At 38.4% G+C, this 26,875-nt stretch overlaps 1 protein-coding gene and 1 pseudogene across 2 annotated transcripts in view; both read left to right on the top strand.

The window, feature by feature from the left end:
* NTN4 (netrin 4) overlaps window positions 1–26,875 on the top strand; it is a 108,346-nt gene that overhangs the window by 32,776 nt on the left and 48,695 nt on the right. For both annotated transcript variants that reach the window (XM_040637340.1, XM_040637339.1), the window contains exon 3: window positions 7,710–7,988. In XM_040637340.1, coding sequence (XP_040493274.1) covers window positions 7,710–7,988 — 279 coding nt within the window. The remainder of the gene's footprint in view (window positions 1–7,709; window positions 7,989–26,875) is intronic.
* Window positions 10,669–11,928, top strand: LOC121104465 (annotated as a pseudogene).

The raw sequence follows: 26,875 nt of genomic DNA, 5'->3' as shown, positions 1-26,875 counted from the left end.
AGATTTCATATTGATTAAAGAGCTAATTCATCAAGAGGATCTAACAGTCCTAAATGTTTATGCACCTAATAACGAGGCTTCAAAATACATGAAGCAAAAACTGCAAAAAAGGAACAGATGAGTTGATAAATATAGTTGGAGTTTTCCAGATCTTTTTTTCTGGAAAAATTGATAAAACAAGTAGAGAAAATCAGTACAGATACAGAAGACTTGATTAACACTGTCAACCACCTTGACCTAATTAATTAACATTTATATAACACTTCACCAAAAACAGTAGTATACACAATCTTTTCAAGGGCATAAGGACCATTTATCAAGATAGACCATAAAACAAATACAGATAAATGTAAAAGAGCCAAATCATACAAAGTATGTTCTTTGACCACAAAGGAATTAAATTAGAAATCAATAACAGGAGGTATCAGGGAAATCCACAAATATTTGGAAATTAAGTAACGTACTTTTGAATAACTTATGGGTCAAAGAAGAAATAAAAAGGGAAATTAGAAAAGATTTTGAACTGAAAACACAGCATATCAAAATTTATGGGATGCAACTAAAGAAGTATTTGGTGGGGAAGGGAAGGCCTCAAATCAATGATCTACAGTTCTATTTTAAGAAACTAAAAGAAGGCTCTTTGGGCAACTAATCTTTGATAAAGAAGGAAAAAACATCCGGTGGAAAAAAGACAGTCTCTTCAATAAATCGTGCTGGGAAAATTGGACAGCTACATGCAAAAGAATGAAACTTGACCACTCTCTCACACCATACACAAAGATAAACTCCAAATGGATGAAAAACCTCGATGTGAGACAGGAATCCATCAAAATCCCAGAGGAGAACATAGGCAGCAACCTCTACGACATTGGCCAAAGCAACCTTTTTCATGACACATCTCCAAAGGCAAGAGAAACAAAAGATCAAATGAACTTGTGGGACTTCATCAAGATAAAAAGCTTCTGCACAGCCAAGGAAACAGTCAAAAAAACTAAGAGGCAGCCCACGGAATGGGAGAATATATTTGCAAATGATGCTACAGATAAAAGACTGGTATCCAAGATCTACAAAGAACTTCTCAAACTCAATACACGAGAAACAAATAAATAAAAAAATGGGCAGAAGATACGAACAGACACTTTTCCAATGACAGGTCCCAGGCAAAAACCCACCAGTTCTGAGACAAAAGTAGAAGCAAAGACTCCTGCTTCTGGAAGGAAGGGTAGGAAGCCTTCTCAGTCCCAGGATCCTGCACCTATGCAAAGCAGGGGCTGCTGTTGGTTGAAGCACAGGGAATTCTTTCCCATCCAAGACCACTACTGTTACAAAGCAGAATTTCGTTGTCATGGGTTGGGGGGACGGACAAGAATGTTGAGAAGGCCCCAACCCCAACACTCAGCTCAAGAAGGCCTGCCTAAAATTGGACCTGGAATGGGAAAGCCAAGGACTCCCTTGTTCCCACGATGAACTGAACAATGAATAACAAGCCACTGCTGGGAGAAGGACAAGAGTGTGGAGAAAGACAATTATCATATGGTTTCACTAACTTATGGAACATAAGAACTAGGAAGATGGGTAGGGGAAGAACGGGATAAAGTAAGGGGGGGTAATCAGAAGGGGGAATGAAGCATGAGAGACTATGGACTCTGAGAAACAAACTGAGGGCTTCAGAGGGGAGGGGGGTGGGGGAATGGGATAGACTGGTGATGGGTAGTAAGGAGGGCACGTATTGCATGGTGCACTGGGTGTTATATGCAACTAATGAATCATCGAACTTTACATCAGAAACCAGGGATGTACTGTATGGTGACTAACATAATATAATAAAAAAATTAAAATAAAAAAAGAAACTAAAAAAAGAGAAAATTAAACCCAAAGTAAGTAAAAGAAAATAATAAAGATAAAAGCAAAAGTGAAACAGAAAAGCACAAGAGAAAAATCATTGAAAGTGTAGCTACTTTTTTTGAGAAGATGAAGATTCAAGAATTTAAAAACCCATTAAAGAATCATTGCAGTTATGATCCTAAAACTTCCATTTTTAGTAAATAAGAAAACTAGACCAGAAACCATGGAAAAGATCTAATATTCCTATGTGTTTGGGGGCTTGATCATGCCTGCCTGATCTATTTTCTTAAGACTATGAAAGATCTTGTGTGCTAATGAAGAGAAGGAATCCATAAAACCATTTAAAATGTATTACATATTTTTACATAGGTATATATACATATATGTGTGTGTTCATACAATTTTCATCAAGAGTGCAGAACTTATGGTAAGAACATTTTGCTTTTTTTACTCTTCTAAATTCTATTCCCTATTTGGCTTCTTTTTTTAAATACTGTTTGGAAAAATAGTTCATTAATTCATTCAATGTAATTATGAAATGCTATAATATGCCAGAGACTGTGGGACATGCTGGGGGACACAGCTGTTAACCAGACAAACAAGATCCCTGCCCACTGAGCAGTCTATTATGTGATGCAGACAAGTAAATAGGCAATAACATGCACTAGTGTGAAAGTGCTATCACGGAAAGACAAGTGCCAACCGACAGAGTCCACAAGATGGGTAATCAACTTGGACCTGAAATATTCCTCAAGCTAGTAGCTAAAAAGAATTTTTTAAAATGTGATAACGAAGTTTCTTGAGTTATTATGATCTAATAACGTAGGCGATAACATTTTAGGAGCAATATGTAAGGTATGAGTTTGATACTAAAAGAATCCCGTGACTACTATGTACCTAATATTTACTCTACTTCTTATTCTGTTCATATTGTGTTAATACTCTGTTGAAAGTTTCATATCAGAGTAAAAGTAAGACATATGAAATGTATTTTAACTAATTCTCAGTATTATTGAGAGTTAGAAAACATATAGGTAATTCTAACCTTTTCAGAACTTTTTAAGGATCTCTTTGTTATACTTGGGCATAAGAAATGGGAGAACCTAAGCCAAAAATCCAGATCCTTAAGCAAAGTTTGAGGGATTCCAGGCTTAGAAAGTGAGGCAAGACCAGAGAAATGTGAAGATTCCAAAGATTAGGTAGGAAAGGGTCTGTGATTCATTCGGAAGCTCAGAGATGTTTCTAAATTATGCATTTCACTTAAACCATTGATTTCACATTTGGAAATGTATCTTCAGGATATTATTATAAACTTCTGCATTTTAGCTATATGATTGTTCAACATAGTTGGTTATACTGAAAAGTTGGAAACAATCTAGATGCCTAATAATAGCAGCCTGGTTGAATAAATTATGTCATATCCACACAATGAATTTCCAACCAGTTGTTTAAATTTTGTAGTGGTGTTTCTCAAATTTTATTGTGAATCAGAGTCATCTGGAAGGCTTGTTGAAACCCAGATTTCTGGGCCCCACCTCCAGTGTTTCTGATCAGTCAGCCTGGTATAGGGATCAAGAATTTGCATGTCCAGGGCACCCAGGTGGCTCAGTCAGTTGAGTGTCTGACTTGTGGTTTTGACTCCAGGTCATAATCTTGTGGTTGTGATCGAGCCCTGCATCAGGCTCTGTGCTCAGCACAGAATCTGCTCCAGATTCTCTCTCCCCCGTCCTCTCCCTCCTGCTCTTGCTCACTCTTTCTCTCAAGTTGATGGATAGATAGATAGAATAATAGGTAGGTAGGTAGATAGATAGGCAGGTAGGTAGGTAGGTAGATAGATAGATAGATAGATAGATAGATAGATAGATAGATAGATAGTATTTGCATTTCTAACTAGTTCCCAGGTTTGATACCAATGTTGTTGGTCTGGGGGCCACATTTTGAGAACTGATGGAGAGTTATTTTCATTGAGTCGGAAAAAATTCACAAGGTATTGTTAAGTTGAAACAAAGCTGTTTACATTATATTCTATATGTATATATATACAGAAGTGTAGATGGGAAAATATTGTGGAGTTGGTGTTATTCCTGGTTGTCTTTGGGATCTCTTTGTAGCTTCTTAATGTCTCCTACATTCTGAGTGACAGATTTCTCTGTAATGAGAGTATTAGCCACTAAAACATAATCAACTTTCTTAATATGAAAAACTAGATCTGGAAGTCCTGGCCAATAGCACTTATAAGCTGGAAACATCAAAACAGGCTTGGTGTTAGTTCCCCTCTGGCTTTCTAACTATGTCTTGTCAGGAGCATATCTTCAGAAGCAGTCATAGAGGAGTAGTGATGGGCTCAGAGATACATCCTGTTCCTGATGGGGACAAAACCAGAAGAGGCTGATGTTATAGGAGGGTTTCTACCCTTCTTCTTACTTCATTTTAGTAGTGCCACGCAGGCTTCTTCTGGAGATGTTTGAAGAAAAACTGGGTGGGACCCAAAGGGCGACCTGCCAGAAGCTTGAAGCATCTGGATTGGCAAACTCTTTGTTTCCTGACGCAGGATAGATACATTTCCCAGAGTATCAGATTAAGGCGTCTCCTTTCTGGAAAAAAGATTTCATGGTTTAAATTCCCGTTGACTTTTGTGTCTGTTGCACTTTGCTGTCTCCGTTCCAGCATGCAGCCTCAGGGGTCATGATGTCCCTTCCCCACTGATATCAGTGTGCCAACTGTGGTGTCATGCACACTGAGCACAGAGCCGCCATTCAGCTTCCACAGTCTGGGTTCAGGAAGCCAAAGAGCTTCTAAGTTCCTATAAACCTTGACAGATCTTCCTCTAGCCTTGCATGTGCAAAGCAATTCTCAGGGGAGAAGGGGTTATACGGACGAGGGAGAGGGAACAAGGGTAAATGTCAAGGGTAAATATGAGATAGGAACTGAGAGAACAAACAGGTGCCACCAATGTTGAGGAAAAGGAAGGGTGGGCCACAATTTAGAGAAGCATGCTTATAGACTTTTCAGTGGAATACTTAACTTGGTTGGCACTGTGACCTTTTCCATGTCCTTGCATTACTGTGGTTGAAAAACCAGGAGGTAGCCACATTACTGGTTTTATTTAGAGTTCCTCACACATGTCTAACAGAATGCCAGTATTTGGGATATTACACAAAAAATAAGCCCCACATAAAACTGAGCGTGGATTCAGTGTTTTTTTAAAAATTTTTTAATAATTCAAATGTAAAATTATGCTATGATATAGGCTATCATTAAAAGAGACATTACTTCTAAAGCACTGGGTGTTCTATGCAACTGATGAATCACTGAACTCTACCTCTGACACTAATAAAATACTATATGTTAATTAACTGAATTTAAATAAAATAAAATTTTTAAAAATTAAAAAGAGACATTCGTTCTATACTGACTTCCAAGTAGGTGATATATTATTTGTTAGAAAATTTTCTTCCATATGTTGTTTTCCACCACTTTACATGTGAATAAATGGGGTGGAATATCGTTAAAGTTTAGGATACAACTTTTTTCAAGTTTTTCAAGTTCAAAAATAGCTAGAAATGCAGAAACTGGTTAATGATTCTGTTATTTATAACTGTTTTTATAATACAAGTTCCTACCTCTTCCCTTCTAGTGCTGTAACATGAATTCAGTGTGTGAATCCATTTAAGATCTTATAAGAGGAAGTTATTTATAATCCTCCCCTATTACTTGAAAGCCAAGAACAATGTTATAATCAACCAATTCATTTACCAAAAATTTATTGAATATTGACTCTGTACCAGGCACTGTCCTGGGATCAGCGATTACCCTCAAGAAGTTTACTTTCTAGACTAGGAAGACGGTAAATCATTACACAACTACCACTACAGTGTGTCCGTTGGTAATAAGCACTAAGAACAAAAATGAGGCAAGGCTGCTATAAGGACTTTGTATTTTATTCTGAGAGAAATGGGAGGTCTTTGGGTGGGGGTAGATTTAAGCAGAGTGACATGATCCAACTTCTGTTTATAGAGAATCACTCTGGCTGCTGGACAGAGAATATCCATTAAATTATCACCCCTCCCCCAAAGTTATATTTCATTTAAAACAGTTCTGCACCAGTGGGCCTGGAGATATGGTCCTGCACAATTGATTCTTGCCTTTTCATACTTTCAGTGCAAAATCAATTTCTAAAATGGAATTTTTATACCCAAAGAATTCCTTAAAGAAATTTTTTCCTGGAAAACTACTTTTAGATACATTCTCTCTAAATGAGAGTTTATCCAAAGCCTACTTTTTAATAATTACTTTACTTTCAAACTACTTGGTTATCAAAATATTTCTGAATAGAGTTTTAACATACCTTTTTTAACATTTATTTATTTATTTATTTATTTGAGAGAGAGAGAGAGAGAGAGAGCACAAGCAGGGGAAGTCGCAGGGGGAGAAGCAGGCTCCTCGCTGAGTAGGGAACCCGACTGGGGGCTTGATCCCAGGACCCTGGGACCATGACCTGAGCTGAAGGCAGATGCTTAACTGACTGAGCCACCCAGGCACCCTAACATATTTTTAAAAAATCAAGAGATACCTAAGAATTTTTTGGGGGAGCTTTGTCTGTTACTATATAAATTAACAAGATTGTTTGAGGTTTCGTTCTGTTTTTTTTTTAACCTCCACAATAAGGTATAATTTAGTGTTGGCCTCCTTATAATACTGCCTTATGTTATGAGATAGTTTGGAATTCCTTTTTTATATTCAGTGGTTTCCACTGGCAATAATTTCCTCTTCCACCAGCCTCTACTCCCCCAAAGTTAATAGACCCATTAGAGAAGTTTGTACCACTCCACCCCAGGTCCACTTTTATTACCCCCATATAATGTATAGACACACACACATGCCCAAAGTCCATCCCTTCTGAATCTTCCTCCCTCTGGTTTCCTCCTCAGAACTAAAGTTTTAAATTGCCTTTCGAGTCTATCTATAACATACACAATAAAAACAGTTTTATTACTTCTACCTTGCATTTAGCCAAAGTACTGTTAACTAACTTGATCAGCCATTTTCCTCTCTATATTTGGATTTAAGGGACTTTTAACTGATTTCAGAAATCAAATCCACCTGAAAGGACTGTATATTTACTACTAGTAAGAATATTCCAAGAATGTGCCATAAGCTTGGAAGGCAGATCCAGAAAAGGAGAACCAAAAGTATTTGTAGCAACCGTGGCCCCAATTAATAACTGATTAGTCTCTGAAAGGGTCACACCTTATTTGGAAATAGGAGTGTCTGGATCTTGATTTCACAATCACTCCTTAACTGGTCCTCCTGCTTCTATTCTTCACCCTTTATAATTCATTCTCCTCACAGCAGCAAGAGTTATCTTTTTCAAAAACGTAAATCAGATCATATCACTTCTCTGCGTATGACCTTCCAGTGGCTTCCCACTACAGTCAGAATAACTACCATGGCCTTTAAAAGACTCTCTATTCATGATCTGTCATGTACTGGCTCCATCCTCTTCTCTGAAAACTGTCCCCTTGTTTCCTGGACCTCAGTCACCCTGGACTTGTTGTTCTTCCTTTAATAAGCCAGGCTTGCTTCAGCTTCCAGGCCTTCAAACTTGCTGTTCCTTCTGCCCAAAATGCTCTTCCCAGTCTCTGCACGGCTGCCTTCATCTCGAGAGTCAGGTCCCTGGCTGGCTACTCAGGTTAGACTTATTCTGCATCCGAATAGGCAGCACACCTGTGTGATCAAGGTCTAGAAGCCTCTTATCACTTGCAGATGACAAAAGGTATAAATCACATAAAACTGTATGAGGCAAATGATCTGGGGTTTGCACACAGTCCTATATATTCATGGTAATTTTTTTTTCTTTACAGGTTATTTTCCGAGCTTTGTCACCACCATACGATGCAGAGAACCCTTACAGTGCCAAAGTGCAGGAGCAGCTGAAGATCACCAACCTCCGCGTGCAGCTGCTAAAACGGCAGTCTTGTCCCTGTCAGAGAAATGACCTGACCGCAAAGCCTCAACATTTTACACATTATGCAATCTATGATTTCATTGTCAAGGGCAGCTGCTTCTGTAATGGCCATGCTGATCAATGCATACCTGTTGATGGCTTCAGACCGGTCAAGGCCCCAGGAACTTTCCACGTGGTATGTAAAACAATTCCTCCCCTACGAAAAACAAACTGTGAGTTACCTTCAGTTTGGGCATTGGTAATCTAAGTTCCCTCAGAGTTGGTCTGTGCTCACACAGTGCTTCCTGTTTCTCCCTCTGCTGATTGACTCCTCCGACTGCATACCCATCCTATAAAGTGCCTATTAACTTGTTTTTTACTCTTCAATTTTAGAATTATAAATAGTCAGGCATGATAACCAGATTCCTTGGAACACATCCATGCCAGTTTTTAGTACCATGACCTTCAGATACAAAGTGTAAGGTGAGCAGCAGGAGAGGTTGGCATAATCATATTAGTGGTATTATCACACAGGAGCCAGCTTTGACAGTAAATGGGGACCATTGTTGAGTCGATTTTAAAGTGGAAAAAACAAGAACCTCAGTTTAATGCCTGGTATCTTTTGCTGTCCAGCCAATAGGATGAATAATAATTCTCCTCTGTGAAGATTGGCCTGACCCTCTGTCACCCTAAGCCAGAGTTAAACCCTCTTTCCTCTATGGTCACACATCCCCTTGTGTTTTCCTCTGAACTTTTACTTGTCTGCATCTCCTGGGAGATCACAAACTCCTGAGGACAGGGCCTGCGTGATCTTTGTATCCTCTGGACAGTGAGTTACCTGAGCCAGAATCAGGTGTTTGGTAGGTGTTTGACTGAATGATAATAACATAGGAATAGAAAAATGATGAGAAATTACTGTCATTGTCCTCACATCACCTTCTTCCAAAAAAAAAAAGACACAAAGTGGTTCAGACAGCAAGCCCCTTGTTGGGATGCACCCAGAGCTATGGTTGGGGATTAGACAAAGAGAAGGCAAATAGGAGAGCGCTCCAATTTTTGAAGTTTTATATTGTGCTCTGATACTTCTTTTTTTTTTTTTTAAAGATTTTATTTATTCATTCGACAGAGATAGAGACAGCCAGCGAGAGAGAGAGGGAACACAAACAGGGGGAGTGGGAGAGGAAGAAGCAGGCTCATAGCAGAGGAGCCTGATGTGGGGCTCAATCCCACAACACCGGGATCACGCCCTGAGCCGAAGGCAGATGCTTAACCGCTGTGCCACCCAGGCGCCCCGTGCTCTGATACTTCTGACCAAAGCAAAAAACAAATAAAAATGTAAAGACCTCAAAGTATCCTTCCTTCATTTCCTGGAGAGGAGACTTCCATATTTGTCTTCTTTTCCCCAGCCCTGATAGATGACAGGGCCATTAGGGACCATGACCCAGTTAGCCAGCCGGACAGTTTGTTTCTTGGGCTAAGTCCCTGGAGTGCAAGACAGCATTGGGTTAATGAAAATGACTAGGGCACCAACCAGAGTTGCAAAAACAGAAAAAATGCTATTACTCTAGAAATGAAGCTGGGGCTCCCAAGTTGGAGAAAATGCAGCACTCTCCCAAACACCTACTAGTTTGCAGACACTAATGGATCTTTGAACTAACATTGCTTCAAATAAAGGATGGAATAATTTGTAATACCTAAGTTAATGGGGTTCAGGTATGATTCAAATAGAAAATAGCTCAGATATGCTAGAGACACATCAATCTACTAGACTATAAACTAGAAAGTTGGTGTGAAGTAGAATGCCAATAAATTTCTGCCATTATATTTCAGTGAATGAGTGAAAGGAGAGCATGCAGGCTGCAATGGGCTGAGTGTTTGTGTCCCTCCAAAATTCACATGTTGAAAACCTAATCACAATGTGATGGGATGAGGAGGTGGGGCCTTTGGAAGGTAATTAGGTCATGAGAGTAGAGACTTCATGAATGGGATTAGTGGCCTTAAGAGACCAGAGAGCTAGCTAGCTCTCTTTCTGCTATGTGAGGATACAATGAGCAGGTAGCAGTCTGTCACCCAGAAGAAGGTCTTTACGAGAACCCGACCCTGCTAGCACCCCGATCTTAGACTTCCAGTCTCTAGAACTGTGAGAAATAAATTTCTTTTGTTCATAAGCCACAAGCCAGTCAAGGTATAAAGCCTGGAAAACTGCAAGCTGAAGACCAACCACACTGGCCACATGGGCTACCTGAACACTGTAACTGTCTCTCCGGATGGATTTCTCTGTGCTTCCAGAGTCAAGGGTGGCCAGGCCATGCTGTGGGACTTCCACAAAGGCAAGTACTTTCATACACTAGATGGCAGACACATCGTCAATGCCCTGTGATCCAGCCCCTACCACTACTGGCTCTGGGCTGCTACAGGCCACAGCATTAAGATCTGGGACTTGAAGGGCAAGATCATTGCAGATGAATGGAAATAAGAAGTTATCAGTACCAGCAGCAAGTCAGAGCCGTCCCATTGTACCTTCCTGGCCTGGTCCGCTGATGGCCAGACTCTGCTGGCTACACAGACAACCTCGTTACAGGTATGACAGGTGACCATCAATACCTCCTAGAAATATAAGCCAGAGTTTTAGAAATTTTTTTTAAAAATGGTTTTCTGACTTTTTTTAAAAAAAGAATTCTATTAATTCTGCTAAATTCAAAAAGAGATAAATACACAGAGTTATAGAAACTTTTGCAAAAGTCTTAAAACATAACTATTCTATACAGTCTTCTGCCAGCAAGAAAGCTGTCAGCCTATGAGCCTGAGCCTCCATGTGTGCACTGCTGGCCCTACACTGCATTCGGCCACTACCCACCGAACCTCTTGCTTCCACCATGGCATTGCTGCATTCCAGCAGTGTCCTATCCAAACCAAATCACTGCCACTTTCCGCCCCAACCTCACCAGCTGGCCTCTGTAAGAGTCAGCTCCTGGTCAGCCCATGTGGAGATGGGGTCCCCAGATCCAATCCTGGGAGTCACAAAAGCCTATAAGAGAGACACTGACAGTAAAAAGAAGAATCTGGTAGGTGGTGCCTACCAGTATCATGGAAAGCCTTATGTCCTCCTAGTGTCTGGAAGACAGAGGCCCAGATTGCTGCAAAAAATTTGAATAAAGAAAATCTGCCATTGCAAGACTGGCTGAATTTTGCAAGGCATCTATAGAACTAACCTTGGGTGAGAACAGCAAAATGTTGAAAACTGGCCAGTGTGTCACTGTGCAAACCATTTCTGGAACTGAGGCCTTAGGGATCAGGCCTTAGGGATTAATTTTCTGCAAAGATATTTTTAAGTTCAGCCAAGATGTCTTTCTGCCCAAACCATCAGACATACCGGCATGCACCTACAAAGTTATCAATACTATGACCCCAAGACTTGTGGCTTGACTTCACAGGCACTAGGGAGGACATTTCAAAAATGTCAGAGTAAACTGCACACTCCTGCCCACAATCCCATGGGAGTGGACCCTCATCCTGAGCAATAGAAGGCAACAGCAATAGCAGTGAAAAAGAGAATCTCTCTACGTTCTTTGACATGGCCTACCAAGGCTTTGCCAATAGTGATGGTAACAAGGATGCCTGGGCTGTGCACCACTTCATCAAAGAAGGCATTAACATTTGTCTCTGCCAATCCTATACCAAGAACACGGGCTTCTATGGTAAGCGTGTGGGAGACTTCACTGTGCTCTGCAAAGATGCTGATGAAGTCAGAGGGGTAGAGTCACAATTGAAGGCCTTGATCCATCTCATGTATTCCAGCCCTCCTCTCAATGGAGCTCAGGTTGCCTTGACCATTCTGACCAGCCCTGATTTTCAAAAACAATAGCTGCAGGAAGAGCAAGTCATGGCCAACTGCATCATTAGTATCCGGATTCAGCTGGTCTCCAACCTCAAGAAGGAGGGCTTCTCCCAACAATGGGCAGCATATCCCTGACCAGGCTGGCATGTTCTGTTTCACAGGGCTAAAGCCTGAACAGATGGAGCAGCTGATCGAGGAGTTCTCCATGTACATGAGAGAGGTCAGCCACATCTCTGTGGCAAGGGTAACTGGACAACTGGGCTACCTTGCTCATGACATTTACCAGGTCACCAAGTGATTTCCCTGATGAGAGGGAACAGAGACAACTATCTTCAGCCTCTGCACATGTGAGATTCACAGGATTAAGGAAGGGTGGAGGTGATGAGTGGATCGTTTCTTTCAACCACAGTGATTGAATGTGTTTCTCAGAAAAATACATGTAGTTAAACGGGACAGAGGCATCCATAGCTGGTGTCTGGAACTGTGGGGTTTGAAACCAAACTCTCCCCCATCTTTTTATCCACAACTTTTCTGAAATAGTTAACATGTACAAGAAAGTCCTATCCTTAAAAAACCCATAATCATGCCATTGCAATATTGCAGAAGCTTTAACTAAAGCACCTTATGGTGTTGAGAGGTCCTCAGTGGACCCAGCATGAGACATAGCCCTTCTTAGAGGCTTTGTGAGAAGACCCAGTCCAAACATTAGTGGTCAGCCTGCTTGTCTTCCCGTGATTGAACAATCTTATCAACAGACCATATTAACTGAAATCATGTTTTATGAAAACCAGGGTCTGTTGCCACTGAAGCAAGGAAAATAAAAGATACTGTTCCTGTCTTGTTTAAGAAAAAAAGAAAGAAGTTTCTCCTTTTTAATGCTTCCAGGCATTTTAATGCTTATCCCTTATCCCTGCTGTCCTTTTCCTGAGACACAAAGATCTATAACTAGCCTAGATTTTCATCCTGTTCTACTGGTTGACTGACCATCAACCCCATCTTCTTGGAACTTATTTATTTGAAGAATGAAGGACATAATTTGCTATCCATCCCATAACCTCATCTTTCTTAGCAAAGAATAGCGAGGGTAGGCAACTGCACCTTATTTCAGCATCCTTTTCAGTGATTGTTTAATTTTCCCCTGTTGGGTTGTTGTCTCTGCCCAGTGGGACCTCATCCTTCCGTTCAGTGTGGTTGTGCAGTCTCTCATCTCGCATCATGAGTCGGGCAATACAGGGTAATACCAGGAAACAGGATATTCTGGACCTTGGCTTTAACCTTAGTGTGCTGCCAGCTGGGCTCAGGCTTTACCCTTTGGAAAGATAACAACCATCTGCTCTAATCATGTAGACATATTGCAGCCTGGGCTCTCTGTTATAAAAAAGTTACTGTAGGGCCCCACCCCCTGCCCACTAAAAGAAAACTGTTAGGCTATAGAAAGGATCTGGATAACCAAGTAAAGGGGATTATTTAGTGTTTTTTATTTTAAAAGGATGTGGGAATGAGAAGTCTCTATCCTAGAAGACCCTATGAGATAGAAGCCACACTTCCTTACTAATGTCAGGTCGCTGTGAAACTGGAAGGAACTGCCTTTTAAAATAATACTAGTTTTGTGACATCCTGATCCCCAATTTTCATATTGATTCCAGCAGCAGTGGTGGTAGCCCCCTAGTATTATAACTATGGCATGTGCCAAAACCAGGCAAGACGAAGTCAAACTTAGAGCCAGGGCAGGGTAAGGGATAAGAAACAAGCTAAGTGGCCAAGGGTATGATGGCTTCCAGGAATCCAGTTCTATGAATATTATTGTCTCTACTCTCTTAAAATGTTTGTTTGTTTATTTGTTTGTTTTTTAAGCCATAAGCAATTGGACCAGCAGAGTTTATGGGCAGAAATGGGAATAGTTCTGATTTCAGACTTTTCCATCCCTAAGTGCATTTTATTTTTATGTATTTTTTTTTCTGGATTATAAAGGGCTGGTATTAAATTCGGGTATGGTTGTCTCTTCTAAATGTGATATTCGTATTCCTATAACTGCTTAGGTGAGCAAATTGCACATCAAAAGCATAGTCTTTTGCCTAATTAATAACAAAAGGTCAATTGTCCTCCTACATTTGTAGAAACACTATTTTACATATGATGCTATAAGTAACCAGATTCGTAAATTGTGCCTGCATGATGGAAGGAAGCCTCTTGAGAAATGCAATTCTTTTATTAGTCAGCTTGTCATAGGTATGTGTGTATAAATCTGTCTTTAGCACAGCTTTTTTTTTACAGTAGTCATTCTCAGTGTGATCTTGAACCAGCAGGGCCACCATTACCTGGGAACTTGTTAGAATTACCAGTTCTCAGGTCCTACCCCAGACTTACTAAATCAGAAACTCTAGAGATGGGGCCCACATGATTTCAGTGCTTGCTAAAGTTTGAGCTCTGCTGCTTTATAGACTCTGCCAATTCATCTACAGCTAATATTGTTGTCAGGATGAGTAATTAATTAACAAAGTCTGACTTTATGGGCTAGAATTTTTAATGGCTGATGATAGACAATTAAGTTAATGGAAATGATGCTTAGTCTGTTCTCAAGCTCTTTAAGATTTTAGGATCATTTTCCTTCTGTGGGAGAGGGGAGCAGAAAAAGGCACAAAGTGGGATGCAAGCTGGCATCCTCATTTATCTTGAAACACTCCTCCTGTGTCTTCTTCATGCTTCCCCTTCTTCCCAGTACATTCTATTTATTCTTTACCAGTTCAGTTTTTCCTCATCTGTTCATTTTACTGGAAGGCAGACCAGTGCAGTGATTAAAAGCCTAGCTTTGGAATCTGATCTGGATTTGATTCACCACAACATTTGCTAAGTTACTCAATCTCACTGAACCTCGGTTTCCCAAGAAAATAAGATCTACCTTCTATAGTTATTGTGAGGATTAGAATTATGATAGCCAGTGCCTGGTATATAGTAGCCACTACTGACGTTGCTGTTACTCTATTATATTACCTCAGCCACATCTACAACTTCTCCTACATACACTTCTTCCCCAATAACAACAAAAATAAATTGTAGCTTATATGCTGTTTGACATGTTTACAAAGGTAGGGGTTTTGTGACAAGGAAAACAGTACTTTGGCTCCAGCCTGCTGGGATCCCAGACATTATGTGAAAAGGAGATCTTAAGCTTTTTCTCTTTGCAGCTGGAGAGGACTGATGTAGTTCACTTTTTCCTAGCAGCTGGTGATTTTACAGCTGTTGGATTGATGGATGGTAATAAGAAGGAACACGGAATGCTTCATTGTTTTACTAACAAATCATGCATTGGATAACATGGAAGCCTTAGAATACCGTGAAGAATTGTTTAGATGCTTGTGCTATACTTGTTAAGGTGGATTTTTCTTTTCTAATCAGAAACTCATTATAAAAGAGTATCAGTATTTTAACTGGCATCGTCTAAATCTAAGAGTAAACATTGAAACCATATGTAGAACCAGACAGTGGGGTTTAAGGAAAATCCTACTTAGCTACCTAGCTGAGAACGGCAGGTTTTAGAATGATTCATATGTTTCATTACAAAAGTTTTTCTCATCCAAATACATTTAATCATATACTTATGTTTGCACATCTCATATATCAAGTTTTATATAGTCAGAACAGACTTAACACATTTTTCATCTTCTTTAAAAAAAAATTTTAATGTGCTGTGAAATAAGCCAAAAGTAATAATTAGAAAGCTCTTAACTCTTCAGGGTATTAAGGAAAAGAACAAGGGCTTAAAAACAATAAAGACAGCAGCACTCCCAATTATTTCATTTGTCACATAAAGATCTGGAAGAAAGGGTAATCCCATCACCAAAATGGTGCACAGTGTTTTATTCCAAATATTAACAAACTATTAAGTCTGTCCATTTGTTACAGTTAGTGCGAGATTATCCTCAATGCATTTCAAGGTCTTGACTTTCTTATTTCAATGTTCCTGTGTCCTACTATGCTATAGCTTTGCCATTAGTCCCTTGGCAATGAGTAACTACAGATGCCATAGAAGGTGTACAGAATGTTGATTATACTTCATTTACTACCTTGTGTTTTCTAGTAGAATGGCAAGCCAGTAAAATACGTTCATGGCTGAAATTGTCAGTGTTTTGACTGTAAAACTTCCCAATGAATCTAGCCTTATTTTTCTATTGAGACAGTAAGATATACTCTTAGTGGCAAAAGTTGCCTGAGATTATTCTTTTTATTTGATGATCAGGAAACCAGAAGACTTCAGAACAAGAGATATTACAAAACAATTTTTGCACTCATAAAAGAATTATGTATGGGGTTCCTTTCAAAGATTCCCCCAGAACATTTACATATCATTTGTAGGACTTTGACTATTTCACAGAAAAGTTAAATGAAACAACTGAAAGCTAAATTGTTGGGTGTCAGAGCTGACATTTCTGAAAGTGAAACATAAAGCCAGTAGAAAAGTAAAGTTGGTTCTCGAAAATATCATAATTGTTCATTCAACTTTTCATGAACATGCTTTGCAGAAAGTGAAATATATTCTATATTTAGGTCAAAATTAGAGCATTGAAAAGATACCAAAATGAGTTTCTTTAACAAGTTTGAGCTGCTAGTATAAATCTGGGAAGAAACAAATTTGACTTTTTTTTTTTTTTTTTTGCTATGAAGTACTCTTCAAATATCCAAGGCATAACCCACTTTGAAAATTTTTCTTATGAATATTTCCTTTTCAGTGTAGCATTTTTGGATCCATCCCACAGATAGCTGGGAGATCTCTGGGTCTGCAAGGCCTAGTCTTGCAGTTTCACGGCTAATATAATGGTGGGGAGGTGGGGGGGAGCTACATGGAAAGAGAAAAGCTGAGGTTACAGATAGATATCTCACTTCTGGGTCACAACCCCAGGACTCATATCTCTGTGGTATTTCATTTGTGTCTTGCCAATTTTGTAAGAGCTGGAAATGTACTTCAATTTGTCCTAAAACAATTACATTCAGTAGAAGATAAACTGTAATTTTAAGTCCTTACTCCTTCTTACAAGAATTTTTAGTCACCAGACACATAAGGGTAAAACACACACACACACACACACACACACACACACACACACAATGTCATAATCATTCCACAAGAGAGAGAAAATTCACATGTATTTCAAATAGTGAGGAAAACAAGTTCTGTTAATTTTGGCATTCAAAACCTTGAAACTATAATTGAAACTACTGTTATATCTTAGCAATATAAATATCTTAGTGGAATAAAATAATACATGTGTGGGGAGATGGAAGGACTATAGTATTTATTAATTCATAATAAGATTTTTTTAGACATATGGAATTCTGATATCTTTTTAGCTCTTTAGATAGATATAAAGAAGAGAAAATTATCATTTCAAAAATATGAAAATACATTTTTAGCTTTAAAAGGGCTCACGTATTAGAAATGGAAAAATGATTACATTTGTTCCACTATTAAATGTTTTATATATAATATGAACAATTACAAAGTTTATAAGAGTAAACACTGATCAGGAGTCCTTTGCCTTTTAGTTTTGCATCTCTAAGGGCACCCCTACCAGGCATGCAATTTAGCTGGCTCAGTCAGCTCTCAGAATTCCTGAAGGGTAGAGGTTTCTTTGTTTCCCAGATAAGGCCCTGGTAGGCATTAAAATTAAAGAGAAGGTGGAATCATGGTATTTCCATGGCATAGTATGCTGAAAAGAGGCCAAAAAATTGTAGTTGTAACACATTTATCTTGTAATTCTTATTTGCAATTTAATCCAATTCTCATGTGTAAAGAAAAAGGAACTTAACTAGATAACTTTCAAATCATCCTAAGTACTCCAGAAATCAACCTGAAGACTGGCAGAACAAACTCCACAACTAAAAGTAGAGAAGAGGCCACACAGAAGAAGGTAGGAAGTGTGGATACTCGGTTTGAGCGAGAAACAGATGATAGCCACTGCGGTGGGGAGGGAGCCTTGGTTAAGAAGGACAAGAGACTAGCACACAAGGGAGTGCACAAGGAAGAGGAAGCCCCATAGCAATTGGCTTGGAAAGGAGAGGGGATGAATTTCATGAGTTCTTGCAACCGGTGGGGCTCAAAGCCCAGAGTTTTAAAGTCTGGAGTTTTAAAAATCAGCTGGCTTGTCTCAGGGAGAGCCCTAGGGCACTGAGGCTGCTCTCAGAGAGAAGGCAGGGCAAACAGTGTGGAAGCAGTGATCTAAAGAGCTCCTGGGCACACAGTGGGGAGATTATTTACTCATCTCTGAGCATGTCCCAGAGAGGTAGTGTTGACAAAGAGACTCTGGGAACAAAGGAACTAGCAGGTGCCATTTCCCACCCCCAACTCCCAACCCCTCAGCATAAGCACAGGGCCATCTTTGGGAATCAGTGCAGTACCAACACTCACTACCTAACTTGCTTACACCCAGCCCTGCCCCCCCCCCCCCCATTCTCTGGTGGAACTACTCTTCCCAGTCATACTTGCCTCAGGACCAGCATGGCAGATCCTCTCCCTGAGAAGACCACTCCAAACTCCTGCTCACACTGTGTCTCAAGATGTGGGAATTTTGCAGTGCCTCAGTTTCCACAGAGGGAGAGGGAGAAGCAGACTGAGCAAGGAGCCCTACATGGGGCTCAATCCCAGGACCGTAGGATTATGACTTGAGCTGAAGGCAGATGCTTAACTGACTGAGCCACCCAGACACCCCCAGAATTTACAGTAATGATCATAAAGATACTTGCTGGACTTGAGAAAAGAGTAGAAGGCATCAGTGAGACCCTTAGCACAGAGATAAGGAATAACATAGCAGAGATAAAGGGCTCAATAAACAACATCAGAAACACACTTGATGGAATGACCAGCAGGCTGGAAGAAGCAGAGGAATAAATTAATGAGTGAGAAGACAGAGTAATGGAAAGTAATCAGGCTGAACAAAAGAGAGCAAAAAGAATTATGCAAAATGAGAATAGACTTAGAGAACTCAGTGACTCTATCAAATGTAGTAACATTCATATTATAGGAGTCCCAGAAAAAGAAGAGAGTGAAAGGGTGGGAGAAAAATTTTTTGAAGAAATAATAGCTGAAAACTTCCCTAATCTGGGGAAGGACACAGATATCCAGATCCAGGAGGCACAGAGAACCCCCAGCAAAATCAACAAAAGCAGTTCCACACCAAGACATACTGTAATTAAAATGGCAAAGTATAGTGATAAAGAAAAAAAATCCTAAAACAGCAAGACAAAAGACAGTTACATACAAGGGAAACCTTATAAGGCTATCAGTGGATTTTCTGGCAGAAACTTTCCAAGCCAGAAGGGACTGGCATGATATATTCAAAGTGCTGAATGGGAAAAATCTGCAGCCAAGAATACTCTATCCAGCAAGGCTATCATTCAGAATAGAAGGAGAGATAACAAGTTTCTCAAATAAACAAAAACTGAAGGAGTGCATGACCACTAAGCCAACCCTGCAAGAAATATTAAAAGGGACTCTGAGTGGAAAGGAAAGACCAAAAGTGACAGTATGAAGGTAGGAAACACAAAAGAAGTAAATATGAATATTTCTATAAAAAGTCAGTCAAAGAACTCACAGAATAAAAGGATGTAAAATATAACAACATATACCTTAAAAATGGGGAGTAGAGGAGTAAAAAATGGGTTCAAAATTAAATGACCATCAACTTAATATAGACTGCTGTATGCAGAAAATGTTATATACAAACCTATTGATAACCACAAATCAAAAAACACTAATAAATATGTGAAGAATAAAAAGAAAGAAATCCAAATATGTCAGTAAAGAAAACCAACAAACTATGAAAGAAAGACAAGAAAGGATCAGAAAAAATCTTCAGAAATGACCACAAAACAAGTAATAAAATAGCAATAAATATATAAATAAATACATATCTATCAATAATTACTTTGAATATAAATGACTAAATACTCCAATCAAAAGACAGGGTGACAGAATGGATTAAAAAAACAAGGCCTATCTATATACTGCCTACCAGAGACTCATTTTAGACCAAAAGACAGCTGCAGATTGAAAGCGAGGGGATGGAAAAACATTTATCATGCAAATGAATGTCAAAAGAAAGTAGGAGTAGCAGTACTTATATCAGACAAAATAGACTTTATTATTTTTTTAAAGATTTTATTTATTTATTTGATAGACAGCCAACGAGAGAGGGAACACAAGCAAGGGGAGTGGGAGAGGAAGAAGCAGGCTCCTAGCAGAGGAGCCTGATGTGGGGCTAGATCCCAGAACACTGGGATCGTGCCCTGAGCCAAAGGCAGACGCTTAACGACTGTGCCACCCAGGCGCCCCAGACAAAATAGACTTTAAAACAAAGACTGTAATAGAGAAGAACATTATATAATCATAAAGGGACAATACAACAAGAAGATATAACACTTGTAAGTATTTATGCACGCAACATGAGAGCACCCAAATACACAAAACAGACAATAGCAAATATAAAAGAACTAACAGATAATAATACAATAGTAGTAGGGAACTTTAACACCCCACTTAGTCAATGGACAAACCATCTAAACAGAAAATCAACAAGGAAACAATGGCTTTGAATGACACACGGGACCAGATGGATTTAACAGATATATTCAGAACATTCCATTCTAAAACAGCAGAATACACATTATTTTCAAGTGCACATGGAAAATCCTCCAGAATAAATAGCATATTAGGTCACAAAAAAAATCAACAAATTCAAGAAAATCAAAGTCATAAAATGCAACTTTTCTGACCACAATGTTATAAAATTAGAAGTCAACCACAAGAAAAAAGCTGGAAAGCCCACAAATAAATGGGGGTTAAATAACATGCTACTAAATAATGAAAGGGTCAATCAGGAAACAAAAGAAGAAATAAAAAAGTACATGGAACCAAATGAAAATGAAGACACAATGGTTTAAAACTTTTAGGTTGCATTAAAAGTGGTTCTAATAGGGAAGTTTATAGCAATACAGGCCTACCTCAAGAAATAAGAAAAATTTCAAATAAGCAACCTAACTTTTAAACCCAAAGGAGCTAGAAAAAGAACAACAAACAAAACCTAAAACTAGCATACGGAAGGAAAAAATTCCCGTTAGAGCAGAAATAAATGATATAGAAACTAGAAAAACAATAGAACAGATCAGGAGATGGTTCTTTGAAAAAAATCAAGAAAATTGATAAACCTATAGCCAGATATATCGAGAAAAGAGAAAAGACTTGAATAAATAAAATTACAAATGAGAGAGGAGGGATAACAACCAAAACCACAGAAATACTAACAATTATAAGAGAATATTATGAAAAACTATATGCCAAAAAATTAGACAATCTAGAAGAAATGGATAAATTCCTAGAAACATATAACCTACCAAAGCTGAAACAAGAAGAAATAGAAAATTTGAACAGACTAATTACCAGCAAAGAAATTGAATCAGTAATTGAAAAGCTCTCAACAAACAAAAATCCAGGACCAGATGGCTTCATGGGCAAATTCTACCAAACATTTAAAGAAGAGTTAATACCTATTCTTTTCAAACTATTCCAAAAAATAGAAAAAGAAGGAAAACTTTCAAATTCATTCTATGAAGCCAGCATTATCCTGATACCAAAACCAGATAAAGATACCACAAAAAAGAGAACCACAGGCCAATATCCCTGATAAACATAGATGCAAAAATCTTCAACAAAATACTAGCAAACTGAATCCAACAATACATTAAAAAAATAATTTACCACAATCAAATGGGATTTTTTCCTGGGTAGCAAGTGTTCAATATCCACAAATCAATCAATGAGATACATCACATCAATAAAAGAAAAGATAAGAACCATAAGATCTCATGGAACATTACATCAAAAACTAAGGATATACTGTAGGGTGACTAACATAACATAATAAAAAATTATTATAAAAAAAAGAACCATAAGATCATTTCAATAGATGCAGAAAAAGCATTTGACAAAGTACAGCATCCATTCATAATAAAAAACCATCAACAAAGTAGGTTTAGAGAGACACACCTCAACATAATTTAGGCCATATATGAAAAACCAACAGCTAACATCATCCTTAATGGGGAAAAACTGTGAGCTTTTCCCCTAAGGTCAAGAATAAGACAAGGATGTCCACTCTTACCACTTTTATTCAACAAAGTACTGGAAGTCCTAGCCATAGCAATCAGACAACAAAAAGAAATAAAAGGCATCCAAATCAGCAAATAAAAAGTAAAACTTTCACTATTTTCAGATGACATAATACTCTATATAGAAAATCCAAAGGACTCCACCAAAAAACTGCTAGAACTAATAAACGAATTCAGTAAAGTTGCAGGATACAAAATCAATGTACAGAAATCTGTTGCATTTCTATAACCAATAATGAAGCTGCAGAAAGAGAAATTAAGAAAACAAGCCCATTTACAACTGCACCAAAAACCATAAGATACTTAGGAATAAACCTAACTGAAGGTAAAGGATCTGTACTCTAGAAACTATAGAACACTTATGAGGGAAATTGAAGAAGACACAAAGTAATGGAAAAACATTTCATGCTCATGGATTAGAAGAACAAATAATGTTAAAATGTCTATGCTACCCACAGCATTCTACACATTCAATGCAATCCCTATCAAAAAACCATCGACATTTTTCACAGAGCTGGAACAAATAATCCTAAAATTTGTATGGTACCAGAAAAGAGCCTGAATAGCCTCAGGAATGTTGAAAAAGAAAACCAAAGCTGAAGGCATCACAATGCTGGACTTCAAGCTATATTACAAAGCTGTGGTCATCAAGACACTGTGGCACTGGCACAAAAGGAACTGAATAGAGAACCCAGAAATGGACCCTCAACTCTATGGTCAACTAATCTTTGACAAAGCAGGAAAGAATATCTAATGGGAAAAAGACAGTCCCTTCAACAAATGGTGTTGGGAAAATTGGACAGTCACATGTAGAAGAATGAAACTGGACCATTTTCTTACACCATACACAAGAACAAACTCAAAATGGATGAAAGATCGATATGTGAGGTGGGAATCCATCAAAATCCTAGAGGAGAACAGAGGCAGCAAGCTCTTCAACCTCAGCCTAAGCAATTTCTTGCTAGGCATGTCTTCAAAGGCAAGGGAAACAAAGGCAAAAATGAACTATTGGCATTCATCAAGATAAAAAGCTTCCGCACAGCAAAGATAACAGTCAACAAAACTAAAAGACAACCTACAGAATGGGAGATGTTCGCAAATGACAAAGCAGATAAAAGGCTAGTATCCACGATCTATAAAGAACTTATCCAACTCAACACCCAAAAAACAAATAACACAGTCAAGAAATGGGCAGAAGACATGAACAGACATTTCCCCCAAGAAGACATACAAATGGCCAACAGACATATGAAAAAATGCTCAACATCACTCAGCATCAGGGAAATATAAATCAAAAGCACAATGAGATACCACTTCACACCAGTCAGAATGGTTAAAATTAACAAGTCAGGAAACAACAAATGTTGGCAAGGATGCAGAGAAAGGAGAACCCTCTTACACTTGGTGGGAATGCAAGCTGGTGCAGTATGGAGGTTCCTCAAGAAGTTAAAAATAGAGCTACCTAATAACCCAGCATTGCACTACTAGATATTTACCCCAAAGATACAAATGTAGTGATCTGCAGGGGAACCTGCACCCCAATGTTTATAACAGCAATGTCTACATAGGTGGAATTTAAGAAACAAAACTGATGAACATGAGGAGGGGGGAGAGAGACAAACCATAAAAGAGACTCTTTAACTATAGAGAACAAACTGAGGGTTGCTGGTGGGAATGGGGATTGGGCTAAATGGGTGATGGGCATTAAGGAGGACTCTTGATGTGATGAGCACTGGGTGTTATATGTAAGTGATGAATCACTAAATTCTACTCCTGAAACTAATATTGCAACTATACGTTAACTAACTAGAATTTAAATAAAAACTTGAAACATTAAAAAAAAGGAAAAATAAAGGACACAAAAGAAAGCTATGTATTTTTTTTAAGGAGGAATATTATCCAGCCATAAAAAAGAATAAAGTACTGATGCAGGCCACAACATGAATGAACCTTGAAAACATTATGCTAAGTGAAAGAAGCCAGACACAAAAGACCACATATTGTATTGTGCCTTTTACATCAAATGTCCAGAATAGGCAAATCCATAAAGACAGTAGTGGTTGCCAGGAGTTGCGGAGAAATGGAGAATGACTGCTTAATGAGCATGAAGTTTCTTTTGGGGGTGATGAAAATGCTCTGGAATTAGATGGCGGTAATTATTGCACAACATTTTGGTAGACTAAAGACTGCTGAATTGTACACTTTAAACATGGTTAAAATGATAAATTTTATGTTACATTAATATAATTGCAATAAGAAAAATCAATAAATAAATGAACAAAAAACCCATAGCTGGTTATAGAGGAATTTTGTAGAATGAATATATTTCTTTTTAAGTCCTGGTCATTAAGCTGACTGTTTTTAAAAGCAATAGCTTTGAATGGATGGGTATTGAAGAAAACTAATTCTTCTAAAAGCTGTGGCTGTTGTTTCTCGCCATATACAGATGATCACAGATTTCTTTATGACTCTGCATTCTGATAGAGTTGCCAAACAAGCATATGTTTTTTTTTAAATATGAGCATACTCAATCATGAAGACTACGTTTTATAAGATTCACCTAAAACAAGCAATTTTCCGATATGAAAAGAAGCATCTGAATGAATTAATTAATTCAACAACAAAAGACTATGGAAGAAAACATGCTCTAGCAACTGGCTTCTTGTACCACAATCAGGGGCTCATTTATCTTAAACAAGTCAACTTTTGTAATACCCTCTGTACTGTATAGAATACTGAGTGACAATCAAACAGAGCTGTCAAGAAAAAAGGAAAACAGTGGGAAATGTGAACTGGAATGAATTAAATTAAAAAAAAAAAAAACTTTGTAAGAGAATGCAAAATAGTCTCTGAATTTTCCTTTAAAATAACCAGAAGCTATGTGAACACATTGAGCAAGTGAATGTCAGTAGGATGAAAAGTACTTATTCATCCCCCACAGCACTTCTAATAGAATTTACCTGGCCCCCAACTCATTATAAAAACCATCTAAATCCAAAAGACATTGAATAAAACCCCACAAATCCTTCCTCCATTCTCGTGTCAAATGCTGCTTGACAGATAAGTTGCTTACAAAGTGAGTTCTAGTTTTTGCCTTCACTCAATTTCCCATGTTCTTGTCTCACAGTTATCGTGTTAATAGTTTTAACAGCATATTAGCAGTTATATATTGTTAATTCCACTTTTGCTTTTTTCCCCTAAAATTATTAAAATTAAATAGGTACTAAGAAATTGAAAGTGATATGATCTCTTTTCTCCTCAAAGAGATTTTATCGTGAGAAGTTATTTTAGGTGTTGGTGGGAAGGGAAAAAATCCTCCTGATTACATCACTGTTCTAAGATGGGGCCTCTAATATTTTGGGACTCTCTTGGGAGTTCTGTTCCCAGTTCTGTCACTGATTTGCCTTATGACCTTGGAAAAGTTTCAGTGTATAAAGACAAGTACAAAGTGAAATTATGAAAACAAGACTTAACTGAGATCAAATGAAGAACAGAGATGGGAGCAGGTGGAATAGCTATATAACAACTGTCCTAGTAACTGGACACAGTGACCAGAAATTTCAAATTACTTAGTTATATATCAACATAGTTTCTTATACAATTTTATAGAAAACTCAAATTTTGCCTAAGGACAAGAACTACAGCAAGAATCTAATGATATTTGCCAATCTTCTCTCGTTCTGTATCTTACAGCTGAAGAAATTGTGGCTATTATGGAGAGAGAAGCTAATTTGATATTATAAGGCAAGAAAGCCTTAGATACACTGAAATAAACATCTTAAAATCATAGTACCTTCCTATATTGTCATTGTACACATGCAAATCTGAAACCAAATTATGCATATAATCTAGCTCGATTCACTTGTAGCATTTATCCAAATAAATATGTCTGTTGGACAGACATCATTTTTATTTTTTATTGTTTTAAGATTTTTATTTATTTATTTGACAGAGATAGAGACAGCCAGCGAGAGAGGGAACACAAGCAGGGGGAGTGGGAGAGGAAGAAGCAGGCTCATAGCGGAGGAGCCTGTTGTGGGGCTCGATCCCAGAACGCCGGGATCACGCCCTGAGCCGAAGGCAGACGCTTAACCGCTGTGCCACCCAGGCGCCCCTAGACATCATTTTTAAAAGCCCAGTTGTCAGAAATAATTCTTAAAACCCACTGGAAACAACAAATAGAAAACAGTTCCATGCAATGAAGTAATGGTGGGGGGGGGGAATCGTAAATTGGTAATAGAATGATCTTATCTAAATGTAATCTTCATAAGCCTCCTGAACATCATAATCTTTAGTTCCAAGCTATTTGTATTTTTATGGCAGAAATATTTATTACAGTCCCCAGAGGAAAGATAAAGTACCTGATGATACTGAAAAGAAGAAGCCAGTGGAATTAATCTTGTGAAAATATAAGACATCAAAACCCATTTAACTATATAAAGTAAGTTGAAATTCCACTTTTAGAAGTACGTGCTCAAGCAGCCTTGATATATGGAAGCACATGTGCAGGATAAAAAGTGGCAGTGTTAAAGGATACATTTTTTTAAAAAGATTTTATTTATTTATTTGAGAGAGAGGAGAGAAAGAGCAGGAGTAGGTGGGAGGGGCCGAGGGAGAGGGAGAAGCAGGCTCTCCACTGAGCAGAGAGCCCAACACAGGGCTCTATCCCAGGACCTTGGGATCATGACCTGAGTTGAAAGCAGAGGCTTCACTGACGGAGCCACCAGGCGTCCCACGGATAATTTTGAGTGAAGTCATGACTCTTGTTCAGATATAAAATACATGCAGGTCAAAAAATTTATTTAACTAATTAATTAATGAAGGACCAGCAAGACATTACAACTTATTCAAAGGAAAATTCAAAGAACCACAGATAGAATGCAAAGCATCTTTCTCAAAAGACAGTACATTTAAACCTCTTAAGCCCCTAGTAATAAATAAAAGTAGTCCCTACCCCTGGACTCACAAAAAAGAAGAGATTTTCTTTGTTCTAGGAAGTCACTACTCTGAAGGGTGAGAGAGAATCCTACCTAAAAATTACTCAAGGACCCCAAATTTAAACTAAAGTGCTCGCTTACAAAAAAAAA

This window comes from Ursus maritimus, unplaced genomic scaffold (assembly GCF_017311325.1).
Source record: "Ursus maritimus isolate PB19 unplaced genomic scaffold, ASM1731132v1 scaffold_21, whole genome shotgun sequence".
NCBI classification, from domain to species: domain Eukaryota; kingdom Metazoa; phylum Chordata; class Mammalia; order Carnivora; family Ursidae; genus Ursus; species Ursus maritimus.
The sequence above is the reverse complement of the archived record's forward strand: the minus strand, read 5'-3'. Positions and strand labels throughout refer to the sequence as shown.